Here is a 13,997-nt window from a genome sequence, read left to right on the forward strand (position 1 = left end):
TGTAACTTCACTTTCCCTTGTTAAATTTGTCTGCAATCTTCTTTATATTTGCCAGGCTTTTAAAATACTGTGTGTGTGTGTGTGTGTGTGTAAGGGCCCTGATTAGCCCTCCTACTCTGTACCCTGCCAAGTGCTTTCCACTAACATGTGACCAAATGTAATGAGTTGAGCTAGACAGCACTGGATGCATGATCTAACTCATCGTCACTACATGAGAAGTTCAGAACTCATGGAGATGTAATAATTCCCTCTAGAAATCCAAATCTAGCAAAGAGCATCCTCTGTAATAACTAGAGAATCATTAAGGCTTATAGGAAATAAACCAAATGTGACCTAACGAGAAATATTCAAATTAACACAACTTAAAAGTGTTTCTGCATTTCCACATGACCAAGATTACAACTACCCATGAATGTCATCTTCAGTACGAAGTTTTCCTAACTGGACATTTACTGTCACCCTACACGTAAGACTCGCTCCCCTAAAGCCTGCTCTGATAGTGAAGGGAACCATTCTTCAGATTTTACTTTTTAAATCTTACCCAAGTTAACCTATTGATTATCAAAATGTGCTGCTCCCTTCTCTCCAAACCACCCATTGCTTCCTGTTTTCAGAAGTGGAAGTCCCCTGCCTCAGTCATTTCTTTTTTTTTTTTTTTTTTTTTTTTTTTTTTTTTTTTTGACAGGCAGAATTAGACAGTGAGAGAGGGAGAGAAGAAAAGAAAAAGAGAGAAAAGTCTTCCTTCCGTTGGTTCACCCCCCAAATGGCTGCTACAGCTGGCACTGCGCTGAGCCAGGTGCTTTTCCTGGTCTCCCATGGGGTGCAGGGCCCAAGCACCTGGGCCATCCTCCACTGCACTCCCTGGCCACAGAAGAGAGCTGGCCTGGAAGAGGGGCAACTGGGACAGAATCTGGCGCCCTGACCGGGACTAGAACCCGGTGTGCCGGCGCCGCAAGGCGGAGGATTAGCCTAGTGAGCCGCGGCGCCTGCCCATTTCATGTTCATTTTGAAACTGTTCCACAGCAGCGTGTGGAGCAGCCAAGGCACAGCCTAGAGCCACCAGCTGCCCGGGCCTCTTGGCTGGCCTCTGGTCTAAGGGGGCTGCTTACTCTGGTCCTTAGCAGTCAGGCACAGGCTTCTAGTCATGCCCAGCTCCCTGCTCCCCACTCCTCCCTCCTGCAAACAGCAGTCTTCCACAGGTAGCTACTCTAGGAGGCAGGCACACATGATTCAACTGTAATCTGCAAATCTACCCCAGGGGGTGGGCACAGGCCCCGGCTCCCACGTGGGAGATGTGCACGGAGCACAGGGCTCCCGGCTCCCACGTGGGAGATGTGCACGGAGCACAGGGCTCCCGGCTCCCACGTGGGAGTTGTGCACGGAGCACAGGGCTCCCGGCTCCCACGTGGGAGTTGTGCACGGAGCACAGGGCTCCCGGCTCCCACGTGGGAGATGCGCACGGAGCACAGGCCCCGGCTCCCACGTGGGAGTTGCACACGGAGCACAGGGCTCCCGGCTCCCACGTGGGAGTTGTGCACGGAGCACAGGGCTCCCGGCTCCCACGTGGGAGTTGTGCACGGAGCACAGGCCCCGGCTTCCACGTGGGAGTTGCACACGGAGCACAGGGCTCCCGGCTCCCACGTGGGAGTTGTGCACGGAGCACAGGGCTCCCGGCTCCCACGTGGGAGGTGCGCATGGAGCACAGCCTGGATTAGCCCCAGATGTTGCAGACACTGAGAGCCAGTGCACAGAAGATCTCAAACTCTCTTCTTGCTCTCGCTCTGCCTTTCAAGGAGATGAAAATAAACAAGCATTTCTAACATAAATCCCCCCCCCCCGCCTTCTGCCCGCCGCTGTGCTGCACCTGCTCACCGTCACAGCTTCTAGACCAGTCAGCCTGCCTCCTGTCATGTCCCTGTCTTCACCTCCCTCAACACTGAAATGGTATTTGAAAAAGGAACGTTCATCAGGAAAGTAAGCATCCAGAGGAAGTAGCAGTAACCTCAAAAGCAGTCATTAGTAAGTCATAATATGCTGTCTAAAGAAACACCTTTTTTTAAGGGGCATGTGTTTGGCCCGGCAATTAAGATGCTCCCATCCCATCCCAGAGTGCCTGGGTTCAAGTCTCAACCCCACTGCTAAGTCCAGCTTCCTGCCGGGAGGCAGCAAGGATGGGTCAAGGAGCTGGTTTCTGCCCCTGGTGAAAGACCCAGGCTGAGCTCCCGACTCCCAGCCGCAGCATGGCCCAGTCCCAGGGAGTAAGTCAGGAGACGGGAGCTCTCTCTGTCTCGGAGTTTTTTCTTAAAAACAAATAAGTAAATAAACCTTAAGGGAGGAAGTACTTTCTATTCAGCCTAACTCAGAATATCCAGATGAGGGGCTGGCGCTGTGGCACAGCGGGTTAACGCCCTGGCCTGAGGCACCAGCGCCCTATATGGGCACCAGTTCTAGTCCCGGCTGCTTCTCTTCCAGACCAGCTCTCTGCTGTGGCCTGGGAAAGCAGTAGAAGATGGCCCAAGTCCTTGGGCCCTGCACCCGTGTGGGAGACCTGGAGGAAGCTCCTGGCTTTGGATCGACACAGCTCTGGCCGTTGTGGCCAACTGGGGAGTGAACCAGCGGATGGAAGACCTCTCACTCTCTGCCTCTCCTCTCTCTGTGTAACTCTAACTTTCAGAAAAATAGATAAATCTTTTTTTAAAAAAATGCATCAAATACAAATAATAGAAGTTAAATGTGAAAGATTTAAAAAAAAAAAAAAGAATATTCAGATGAAAAGGATACGGAGTAACCAAGATTTGAAAGTGGGTCACTGTTTAATTTGGAAAAGTATTCCCATCCATGAATTATCAAAAGCTATTTCTGTATGAAGGGCTGCTGCAGTCTCCCTCCTATGGAAAATTGTGTGACTACAATCAACATTTTTTTTTTTTTTTTTTTTTTTTTTTTTGACAGGCAGAGTGGACAGTGAGAGAGAGACAGAGAGAAAGGTCTTCCTTTTTGCCGTTGGTTCACCCTCCAATGGCCGCCGCTGCAGCCGGCGCACCGCGCTGATCCGATGGCAGGAGCCAGGATCCAGGTGCTTTTCCTGGTCTCCCATGGGGTGCAGGGCCCAAGCACCTGGGCCATCCTCCACTGCACTCCCTGGCCATAGCAGAGAGCTGGCCTGGAAGAGGGGCAACCGGGACAGAATCCGGCGCCCCGACCGGGACTAGAACCCGGTGTGCCGGCGCCACAAGGTGGAGGATTAGCCTATTGAGCCACGGCGCCGGCTCTACAATCAACATTTAAAAATATAATATGGGGGAGAAAAACTGGAATAACTGGTGACTCTGGCCGTGTTTGAAATTCCATCCACTAAGGATGAACTGGGCTAAGGAGATACATCTAGGAAAATCCTGAAACTCCACGCAGTGTGAGTGAGTTGCAGACACACCCCTCCACTAGCCGAGCTGAATTCCACAGCAGCCCCTCCCTCACTGGGAGCGCCGCTGCAGGGGCCTGGAAGATGACAGACGCACGGCGTGGAGAAGACAGTGTCGGGCTGTCAGAGCTTCCCTGCTCACTAAGGTTCCCGGGGTAACTGCCCAAGGAGAGCAGAGAGTGAGCTCCTGCTCGCAGCCCCCGGAGCGCACAGGCCATGGCAGCTGTCTCTCCAGCCCAGCACCGGCCGATCCTCACAGCAGCTCCTCCTGAGGAGAAGGTGGCGCCCCCTGGGACAGGTCTGCCCCGCACCTACTCTGCATCTCGATCAGCTGCAGGTCAGAGCCGTTCTGCAGTCCCGCCAGCTCTCCGGCCGAGCCGTCGCTCCTGGAGCACTTCTGCCGTTCCTCCTCTAACTGCAGCTTCAGCTTCCTAACCTGAAATGCAAACACAGGTCATCAGCAAGCTCCAGTCTCAGAGGAAGCAGACGCATACCAGAGGGGCCTGTCACGGAACAAGGCAGATCTTCGTTATCGGCCACTCAGATTATTCAGTCACGCAAACCAGGTGCTAGAGGTAAGCTGTGGGCAACTATCCAAAGGAGTGAGCCCAAGAACCAGGGGTCCCAATAAAAGAATTACATTTTATTATTTGTAAATGTCTAGGGAAAAGCGCATCTTTGGGATACTGTTATTTTTAATGAAGATGACAAATTCCATGAGCAGTTAGATTTGGGGGGGTTCGTTTTAGAGATGGACTAAATACACATTTTTTAAAAAAAGACATTCACAGTCATCACGATGCAGCGGCTGAAGCCACCGTCTGCGATGCTGCCATTACAGATGAGTGCCAGCTCAAGTCAGAAGACCCCTAACTCTACCCCTTAAGGAAGAGTCACAGACACAGAGGTCTTCCATCCACTGGTTCACTCCACAGCTGCAATGGCCAGGCCTCGGCCAACTTGAAGCCAGGAGTCTGGAACGCCATCTGGGTGCCCTATGTGTGTGCAGGGGCCCAAACACTTGGGCCATCTTCTGCTGCTTTCCCAGGCCACAACAGAGGGCTGGATCAGAAGTGGTGCAGGCAGAGAGCTGGATCAGAAGTGGTGCAGCTGGGACTCAATCTGGCACTCACATGGGATGCCGACATCACATGCAGCAACTTAACTCAGTGTGCCAACCCCGACCTGAAACATACTTTTTCCCTGCACCTGCATGGGAGACCCGGAGGAAGCTCTTGGCCCTGATGGGTGCAGCTCCGGCCGTTGCGGCCATCTGGGGAGTGAACCAGCAGCTGGAAGACCTCTCTCTCTCTCTCTCCTCTCTCTCTGTTTCTACCTCTCCCTGTAACTCTTTCAAATAAAATAAAATAAATCTTTAAAAAATACAAGTTTATGTATACAGAAATAACTGCAAACACACAGATAGCTTTCCACTTCTGACCTCCACCAGGGGCAGAGGGCAAGCCTCAGCGCGAAGACTCACTCTGGCACTCCTCCCACAGGGAAGGAGTGAGCTCTGCTACATGACGCTCTCAGACATCTCTGCTCTCTAACACACACACACCGCCATCTGCCTTGGGGGAACCAGGACTCACCCTGTATCCCCGTCACCGCGATTTCTGTCTCGAAAGGGCCAGCCTTCCCTCCCTCACTCCTCCCACAGGCCCTGGACGGCTCCCACCCTTCGTCCCCTGGCCCTCCCCAGTGCCTGGAACCCTCGGAGGGATCAGCCCACCGTCCAGAGCTCCCCTCTGCACACTCCCTCCACCCCAGTGCTCCAGCCGAAACCTGTCTCCCCTTGGCATCCTGCGGCTGCTGCGCTCCCCCAGGCCTGGGCTGGCTTCTGTTCTAAGGCCACCACCTTTACTACCGAGCCTGCAAATGGAACAGATGTCCTCTTGCTTTCTCTGTGTCGCCGAGCCATGTCCCCCGCATCCCAAGTCCTACTTCCTAATCTCACCTCTTGACATCATAGAGACCACCTGCCTCCCACTGCCCTCCCACACACACACTGTCGCTTCCCACTGGTACTGTCAAGACATCCTACCTGACTTAGTTCCTGGCAATTTCAAAACACACCTAAGTAGAGGATCTGTCCACAGCTGACAGCCTTGCCATCTAGCCCTTCTGCCCTCAGCCACTCACTCCCACAGTGCGTCCCTACACAGCCGATTTCCCACACGGTCATCTCTGAAGTCAGCGCTCACTCCCTCTGGACCCAACCACCTCTCCGCTCCAGCAGTACCTCTCACCCAGGGGAGCCGCCTTCTTCCCACTGTGCCGGGATGCGTTCCTGCCTGTCCCCCCAACCCTCTCGTCCAGGCCCGTCCTTACTGTCTCTCACTCCCCCTCCTCATGCAGGCCCGTCCTTACTGTCTCTCTCACACACACTCCCCCTCCTCATGCAGGCCCGTCCTTACTGTCTCTCTCACACACTCCCCCTCCTCATGCAGGCCCGTCCTTACTGTCTCTCTCTCACACACTCCCCCTCCTCATGCAGGCCCGTCCTTACTGTCTCTCTCACACACACTCCCCCTCCTCATGCAGGCCCGTCCTTACTGTCTCTCACACACACTCCCCCTCCTCATGCAGGCCCGTCCTTACTGTCTCTCTCACACACACTCCCCCTCCTCATCCAGGCCCGTCCTTACTGTCTCTCTCACACACACTCCCCCTCCTCATGCAGGCCCGTCCTTACTGTCTCTCACACACACTCCCCCTCCTCATGCAGGCCCGTCCTTACTGTCTCTCTCACACACACTCCCCCTCCTCATGCAGGCCCGTCCTTACTGTCTCTCACACACACTCCCCCTCCTCATGCAGGCCCATCCTTACTGTCTCTCTCTCTCACACTCCCCCCTCCTCACCCAGGCCCGTCCTTACTGTCTCTCTCACACACTCCCCCTCCTCACCCAGGCCCGTCCTTACTGTCTCTCACACTCCCCCTCCTCATGCAGGCCCGTCCTTACTGTCTCTCACACTCCCCCTCCTCATGCAGGCCTGCCCTTACTGTCTCTCTCACTCCCCCTCCTCACCCAGGAGCTCAGAACTCAACCCAGGACGCCCATGTGGGTGGTGGGAACCCAGCATGTGGGCCATCACCACTGCCCCTCCTAACGCAGGCTCCCGCCTTAGCAGAGTCGGCACTGCCCCGGGTGCTCCCGACGTGGGACGCGGGCGTCTAAACAGGCGTCCTAACACGATGCTGAACACCCACCCAGGATTTTCAATCTAGCTGATTTATTCACTGCAGTCGGCCAAGTGCCTAGAACACTGCCTGTTAAAGTAGAATCTTAATCAACACTTGTTGAATGACCAAACAGCAGTTCCAGAGAGAAGTAACAGAGCACAGGAGAAAAATCAGGAACAAAATCATTCCAGGGACTGCCCCAGAACTGAAGGACAAGAGTTCCCAAAACTGACAGGGCCCAGCGCCAAGCATGGAACCTGCAACCACATCACTGTGCGATTCTGGAACACTAGTGAGACAAGACGATAGGATAGAAGCTTCCAGAAGGGGGAAAACAGGTCACATCCAAAAGCTCAGGAATTTAAAATGTCCTTGAAATTTTCAACAGTCATACTAGAAGCAAGAGGACCATGAAGAAATGTCCTCTGAAGGAAAAATGACCACAACCCAGAATCCTGTAGTCAGCCGGACGATTACCCGGGGGAATGTGAAGAGCCTTCCAGGCCTGCAGTCCTGAGACTCACAGCCCACGTGCCCGTTTCCCAGGAAGTTCCTGGAAGCTGTACCAACACGAGAATAAACAGGGCGTAACGGTGAGGAGGGGGAAGCGAACCTCAGTCCCAGGCAGGAGAAACCCCTGGGTGCCCACAGTGATGCCACCCACCCTGCACCAGGCAGGCCGTCAGTCTGAGCGGGAGTCAGCTGCTCCAAGACGCAACACCCGGGACCAGCAGAATGACCGGATGCCTCGGCAGACATCAGGCGGATGGAAGCTGCTGCTGCCGCCTCTGCGGTGAGTGAGTGGCGTGCAGGTGGAGCACCAGGCAAGTGGAAAGACGGTGTTCACCTCACAGAAAATGAGTGATTGTGAAGGAGGAGAAAGGCGGCTCAGAACGCAGGACGGCTCCCCTAGGAGCTGGCTGAAAAGTTCTAACGACATACACAGCCTGGAATGGCACTTCCTTCATTAGCAGCAGAAGGCAGCGGGAGAGACACATGGCAGGGATCGGAGAGGAAAGACGGCTAAGCTCGTCTCCCCAGAGGGATGTCCACAGAGAATGCCCGAAACACAACAGTCACGTTCCAGAGTTACCCGAGGACGGCACACACCCAGAGAATCAGACTAAGGAATGGAGCAGGCATGGTCAGGGGGACGGAGAAGGATCCCTCCAGGAGGCTGCTGTCTTCACAGCAAACTTGGCAGAACCACAGAAGTTATTAGACTGAACATCTTTAAATTTAACAAACGGGAAGCAAAACAAGAATTTTTTTATCCTTTAAATCTCACTCGAATATCAACGTTTGAAATAAGCACAATTCTTTCTAAAAAACATTTCAGTTGGCCAACATTTTACAATATAATGTCATTAAACTTAGTATTATCTCCGAGTAAGAATCTTCTTACCTGTGACAGTAGCTCCTCCTTTTCCCCAGCAAGTTTTCGTAGCCTTACATCTAAAACAAATGTAAAAGGTTGTGAACTAAATTTGTAATGAAGAATAAATTTGTATGAAAAATAATTCTTCAAATTCATAAACAGCAAGTATTATCTGATCAGTTACATTACAGCTCTGAATATCAAAGAAATAAAGGCTCTAATGCAATTACAGAGGAATACTTAATTTGTTGGGGCACCAAATACATTTGCTCCCCAAAACATTTTCCCACTTTCTTAACGACAAGCCAAAGTACAAAAGAGAGAAGCTTCGTGTTTTAAAAATCTGCATGCTTTCACCAGCACGCAGGCAACTCAAATGCCATGGGTGCCGTCCCAAGCTCAAGCCCTCCCTCACTCAGCGAGGGCAATCAAAGCACTTGAAAGTAGACAGAGGGGACCGGAGCTGTAGCAGGTAGGGCCGCTGCCTGCAGGACCAGCATCCCATTTGAGCACCGGTTCAAGTCCCGGCTGCTCCTCTTCTGATCCAGCTCTGCTATGGCCTGGGAAAGCAGTAGAAGATGGCCCAAGGCCTTGGGTCCCTGCACCCGCGTGGAAGACCCAGAAGAAGCTCCTGGCTCCTGGCTTGGATCAGCGCAGCTCAAGTTGTTGTGGCCCATTGGGAAGTGAACCAGCAGATGGAAGACCTCTCTGTCTCTCCTTCTCTGTCTGTGTAACTCTTTCAGATAAAGAAATCTTAAAATAGATAAATAAATAAAGCAGACAGAGGGTGGGAGTGGGACAAGGCACAGGAAGAAGAGGGAGCTGGACTAAAGAAAACAGAGGAATACAACGCTGCAAATGGCCAAGTCCCACAAAGCCAGCAGAGGGAGGGGGGGGGACCGACTCTCCGATGTGGTCCAAGGGCGAATCTGAGGTTTGGAAGCAGGACGCTGAGGGTTGGCTCCTGGCCTGTCAGACGAAAGGGTTGCTTCTTCACAAGCCTGCATTAAAATAGGCCCCCTGGGCTGAGCAAACACCAGGAGTTCAGTTAAAGCAGCAGCTGACACTTGGCCAACCAAGCCCCACCACCAGTCAGGATCAGGGCCAAAGTGAGTCTGGTTTCTCCGGCATCTTCCACACATGGAGAGGTCCACTCTCTAGCTCCCTCGCGCTCGGCACACTCTCTGCTTCACTGAAGCGCTCTACAGTCAAACTTCAGGATTGAGCACATCACAGAATGTGCCTGCTGACTTTTCAAATGGTTTTCAGCCTCCACTGTTAGTGTCTCATACGCCTCCAGGCAACCTATGCATACATGAACACGAGCTGGGGAAGACTGCTTCTTCATAAACAAAAGTGAGGTGATGACACAGTATCTGTGTCGTTTTTCTTCCTCTGGTGTAGGGTCCTGGGCTGCAACGGTTGGCCCCCTTTGTGGCTGACAGGGGCAGCTATCATTAGACCCCAAAAGGGTTGGATGAGAGGCTAAGAGGCTTAGACTGTCACAGGCTTAGAAACCGTGTTCTGGATGTCCCACTCCTCTGACGTCTGTCTTCCTGTCCTCTGTTTTGTGCATTAAGAAATGTGCAGGCAAAGGGCTACAGAGCTCTGGGGTACGCAGTGGAAGAAGACATTTAAAACACACATGCGAAGGGTTCTGCCAGCCCACTGCTTCCCTGGGACGGGAGTGCTAGACGGTCTCTGCAGGAAGTCTGCAGAAGCGAAAAGGCAGTTCATGTAAACCCACGGTGCTTCTGCCCAGAGGACCCACAGCCACAGTTACCGGGACCCAGGTGCTACTTCCCCAAGGCCAAAGGTGCTAGTGCCCAGATTCTTCCAGTGAAGCGTCGAGGTCAGTCTCAGGCCTTGCGCTGTCTGCGTTTTCCAAGCTGGGATGTTGACAACAAGCTGGAAGCCCGACAGGGCGACATTAACCCAAGTCACCAGAACAGGCAGTGTCTTACCTAGTGGCCCTTCGCCTGCTGACTCCAAGACCTGAGCAGCTTCCTGAGACACAACGGTGATGGCTCCAACCACTGGTTCGTGATTGACATCACCATTGGGAGTGCCATCGGGAATTATAACTAAGCCATGTTTCTGTGGGAAAGAAAAAACCCACCATCACAAACGATGCGCACGCCAAGCAGTAAGCGCTGTGAGGTCACTCTGCAACAACACACGCTTGCCACAGCACAACCTGCTTAGAATCGGCATGTGAAGAAGAGCTCTGCGGAAAAACACGCTCCTACCAGGTCTGAACGGGGGAACAGGCTGCTGGTGGACTGGCACGAGAGACGCCAGGACGAGAGAAGACAGACAGAGGACAGCTGCGGGCTCATGCTAACGTACCTCTCCGGTCTGCACTGTCTCCCGCAGGTCAGCCAGCTCCTCTCGGAGCGCATCGCGCTCATCCCTGAGGCAGGCAGCGTGTTCCTTCTGTTTCTCTAGGGCCTGGTTTCAGGCGGGGTAGCGAGGGAAAGAATGGCACAGAAAAGAGCAAGTGAAAGGTAACTAATTCCAACCAGCAGAGACAAGGGCATCAAAAAGCAAGGAAGCAGTTACAGCTTGGAAACCAGCAGTCAGGGAGAGAAGAAACACAGAAGAGTCTACACATGAAGTGGTCCTCGTGCAGCAATTTGGTAAGAACAGGTTCCCTTCCAGTCATTAAAAAAATTTAAAGCAAAAGGAAGATGAACAAAGTAGCAAGAGTTAAAAGTATTCCCTTACTGACCTCCTCAGCACATTTTCACTTGGTGAACAAAATATGTTATGTTTAAGTAAAATCACTTATTCAAGAATATACCTGATTTAAAAAAAATTAGAGATTCAGGGGAAAATAGTATATACAAGGTATTTTAATTAAATATTGACTGTATGATTATATGCAAATACTACAGCAAAATACTCAAATACCAATTAATTTAAAATAACTCCTCTTCAAAAGGATTCTCAAGAATCTACTTCTGTGAATTTAGTTAAATACAATTAAGATTCACTTGGTTTTCTGATACATTTTCAAATTTTGAAAAACAAAAACAAAATGAATAGAGCCCAGCTGTGGCGGGGACAGATTATGGGTTTTAGTGTCAAGATCTCGGTCCTGGCACATACTTAGTTCAGCCATGCCTCCGTGTCCTCATTTAAAAACCAGAGGGCAACACGAGCACCATCCCACGGCCAGAGGCTGAGAGGTGGACTCAGCACAATCATTGCCAGAGTGCCCCAGACAGCAGGGAAGGCTCAGGAAAAGCAGGCTGACGTTCCCAGCTGTAAAGTTCCCGACACGGGGGCAGAATTTAGGCCTGCGGCTAAGCTGGTTCGGGCACCCACGCCCCACGTCAGAGCTCCTGACTCTACCTTCCTCCTAATGCAGGGCCTGGGACGCAGCGCTGATGCTTCGAGTACCGGAGTTCTCAGCACTCACGTGGGAAAGCTGGAACAAGTCCAGGCTCCCGGGCATCTGGAGAGTGAACCAGCGGACGGCAGCACTGCTGCTCACACACCCTACCACTCAAATCAAAACAAACTAAGCAAAAAACACGAGAATTCCCTGCACGTCCTCATCCCACAACTGCTGGGCTGAGGAGGACAGTGAGGCAGGAACATGCTTTGGTGATCCGTGAGATATCAGTTTCCTTTGATTATGTGATAAAATATCCACACTTCAAACCATGCCAAGCAGTGTGTGCAGGAATCTGACAGCTGAGCTAGTATATTTTTCATATACTTAATCTTTTCTGCCAGCATTTGCAATAAGTCAAGATGAACTACAACAAGTAACTTTTCTCTGTCGATGACTGGGTTTAGAAGTGGGGCAGGGACGGTGCTGTGGCTTAGCATATAGAGCCACCGCCCGTGACACCAGCATCCCATATGAACACTGGTTCTTGTCCTGGCTGCCCCTCGTCTGATTCAGCTCTCGGAGAACGTGCCTAGGGAGAGCAGCAGTCATCCAAGGGGGAGGCGCAGATGAAGCTCCTGGCTACTGGTTTTGGCTTGGCCCAGCCCTAGCTGTCCTGGCCACTGGGAAGTGAACCAGTGGATGGAAGGAGTGTGTGTGTGTATGTGTGTCACTCTTTCTCTCTGACTCGGCCTGTAAAATAAATGCATCTTTAAAAAAAGGACAACTGCTTCATTAACTGACAGCTGAATAGTTGAATATTTTAAAATATCATTACAATCATTCTGCAACCAATTTGAGAATAAACAAAGAAGGAGTGGTAACAAGTACCACGTATGTGGCATAAATTATATCACAGACATAATATATGTCTGTATCATATATATCAGATACAATTTCTCCCTTACACATATCACCTCCTTGACATTTCCTATAATGTACTACTATGTCTTATCCTTATTTTACAAACTGGAAAACTGAGACTGAAAAAGACGAATTTGTTTGTTTTTGTCCAAAGTCACAGTAAGTTTTAGAAATGCCAGAAAATTGATCCAGTTAGTTTTGGTTTCAAAGCTCGTGCAAACAGTTTTTTATATCCAGTCCCACGAAGGCTGCATCATGTTCCTATCAGACCAGCTGATGGTGGAAAAAATAGTCCACAGGGTGAGTCCCCTCTTTCCTTATCCAAACCACAAGGTCAACATCTAATGTCCTTTCCATGATTTATTTTCACACCGTTGGATGTGTCTCAGGTCTGCTTGCAAGCTAATAACTGGAGTTTCTGGCATAGGCATTTACTCTAAGACGTCACTGTAGCTGGCGCCGCGGCTCACTAGGCTAATCCTCCACCTTGCGGCGCCGGCACACCGGGTTCTAGTCCCGGTCGGGGCGCCGGATTCTGTCCCAGTTGCCCCTCTTCCAGGCCAGCTCTCTGCTGTGGCCCGGGAGTACAGTGGAGGATGGCCCAGGTGCTTGGGCCCTGCACCCCATGGGAGACCAGGAGAAGCACCTGGCTCCTGCCATCGGATCAGCATGGTGCGCCGGCCGCAGCATGCCAGCCGCGGCGGCCACTGGAGGGTGAACCAATGATAAAGGAAGACCTTTCTCTCTGTCTCTCTCTCTCTCACTGTCCACTCTGCTTGTCAAAGATAAAAAAAAAAAAAAAAAAAAAAAAAAAAAAAGACGCCACTGTAGCTGTGAGATTCCACTACATTAATAACAAAGAAAACACCTGCAGAACAAGGCAGAGTACTAGACCACCCACTGACACTACGTTCCTCTCCGCTGGGTTAGATATTCCTGGTTATTGACAGCGGCATGCGCTCACGCCATGCACCACCACACCACAGCATGCTCGCCATGAAACAACACCATGACATGCAAAACACCTCTAAAGCAACAAACCAACGTGAAACTAAGAATTCCAGCAAACGCCACGGCATATTTGCTCTTCTTCCACATCTTATACCACTGGGTTTTATTTTTACTCTTGAACTTTTTAATTTCATCTTCCCAAAATCATAGATGGGAAAACAAAATATATCCTATGAATCTGCCCAGTTTACCACAAAGTCTGAAGAGTACTAAAATGCTTTATAATCTGAAAGCCTCTGTATTACCTGACCATATAACTATCATCCTTCTGTTTGTATGCAACAATAGTTCCTACAGTAATTTTTTTAGGGCAAAAAGTATATGTTTGTGGAGATCTAAATAACTTTATCCTTGACCCAACCTCAAACACTACATCAAAGACACCAAAAGGATAGACACAATGGGCTGAGCTTTGGGGCAATAGGTTAACCCTCCACATAACTGCATTGGGGCACAAACATCTTAGTCACAAAGTTTATGCGGGGCCAGCGCTGTGGCATGGCAGGGAAGCTGCTGCCTGCAGGGCCGGCATCCTAGCTGGGCACCGGTTTGAGTCCCGGCTGTTCTGTTTCCAATTCGGCTCTCAGTTATGGCCTGGGAAAGCAGTAGAAGATGGCCTAAGTCCTTGGGCCTCTGTACTCATGTGGGAAAACCCGGAGGAAGCTCCTGGCTCCTGGCTTCAGATTGGTGCAGCTCCAGCCGTTGTGGCCAACTGGGGAGTGAACCAGCGGAT

At 51.2% G+C, this 13,997-nt stretch overlaps 1 protein-coding gene, 1 long non-coding RNA gene and 1 other non-coding gene across 44 annotated transcripts in view; 2 read left to right on the top strand and 1 right to left on the bottom strand.

Annotated features, from left to right (window-relative positions):
- The window catches only part of LRRFIP2 (LRR binding FLII interacting protein 2), a 137,958-nt gene that overhangs the window by 3,086 nt on the left and 120,875 nt on the right, over positions 1-13,997 (bottom strand). For 37 of the 42 annotated variants that reach the window (XR_011388279.1, XM_070072992.1, XM_070072984.1 and 34 more), the window contains 4 exons: positions 10,339-10,440; positions 9,954-10,086; positions 8,017-8,066; positions 3,737-3,857 (listed from right to left, as the gene is read on the bottom strand). Coding sequence is in view for 40 of the 42 variants with exons in the window: in XM_070072992.1 (XP_069929093.1) it covers positions 3,737-3,857; positions 8,017-8,066; positions 9,954-10,086; positions 10,339-10,440 (406 nt within the window). In the remaining 2 variants the exon portion in view is untranslated. The remainder of the gene's footprint in view (positions 1-3,736; positions 3,858-8,016; positions 8,067-9,953; positions 10,087-10,338; positions 10,441-13,997) is intronic. The other 5 variants (XR_011388280.1, XM_070072983.1, XM_070072979.1 and 2 more) reach the window with 1 other exon arrangement.
- Positions 2,941-8,215, top strand: LOC127493934 (uncharacterized). The gene is made up of 2 exons (XR_007924516.2): positions 2,941-3,996; positions 7,000-8,215. It is a non-coding gene; the product is annotated as an uncharacterized lncRNA (long non-coding RNA).
- Positions 10,086-12,113, top strand: LOC127493932 (uncharacterized). Its single transcript, XR_011388282.1, has 2 exons — positions 10,086-10,628; positions 11,363-12,113. It is a non-coding gene; the product is annotated as an uncharacterized protein (transcript).

The sequence above is a fragment of the Oryctolagus cuniculus genome, chromosome 4 (genome assembly GCF_964237555.1).
Source record: "Oryctolagus cuniculus chromosome 4, mOryCun1.1, whole genome shotgun sequence".
NCBI lineage: Eukaryota > Metazoa > Chordata > Mammalia > Lagomorpha > Leporidae > Oryctolagus > Oryctolagus cuniculus.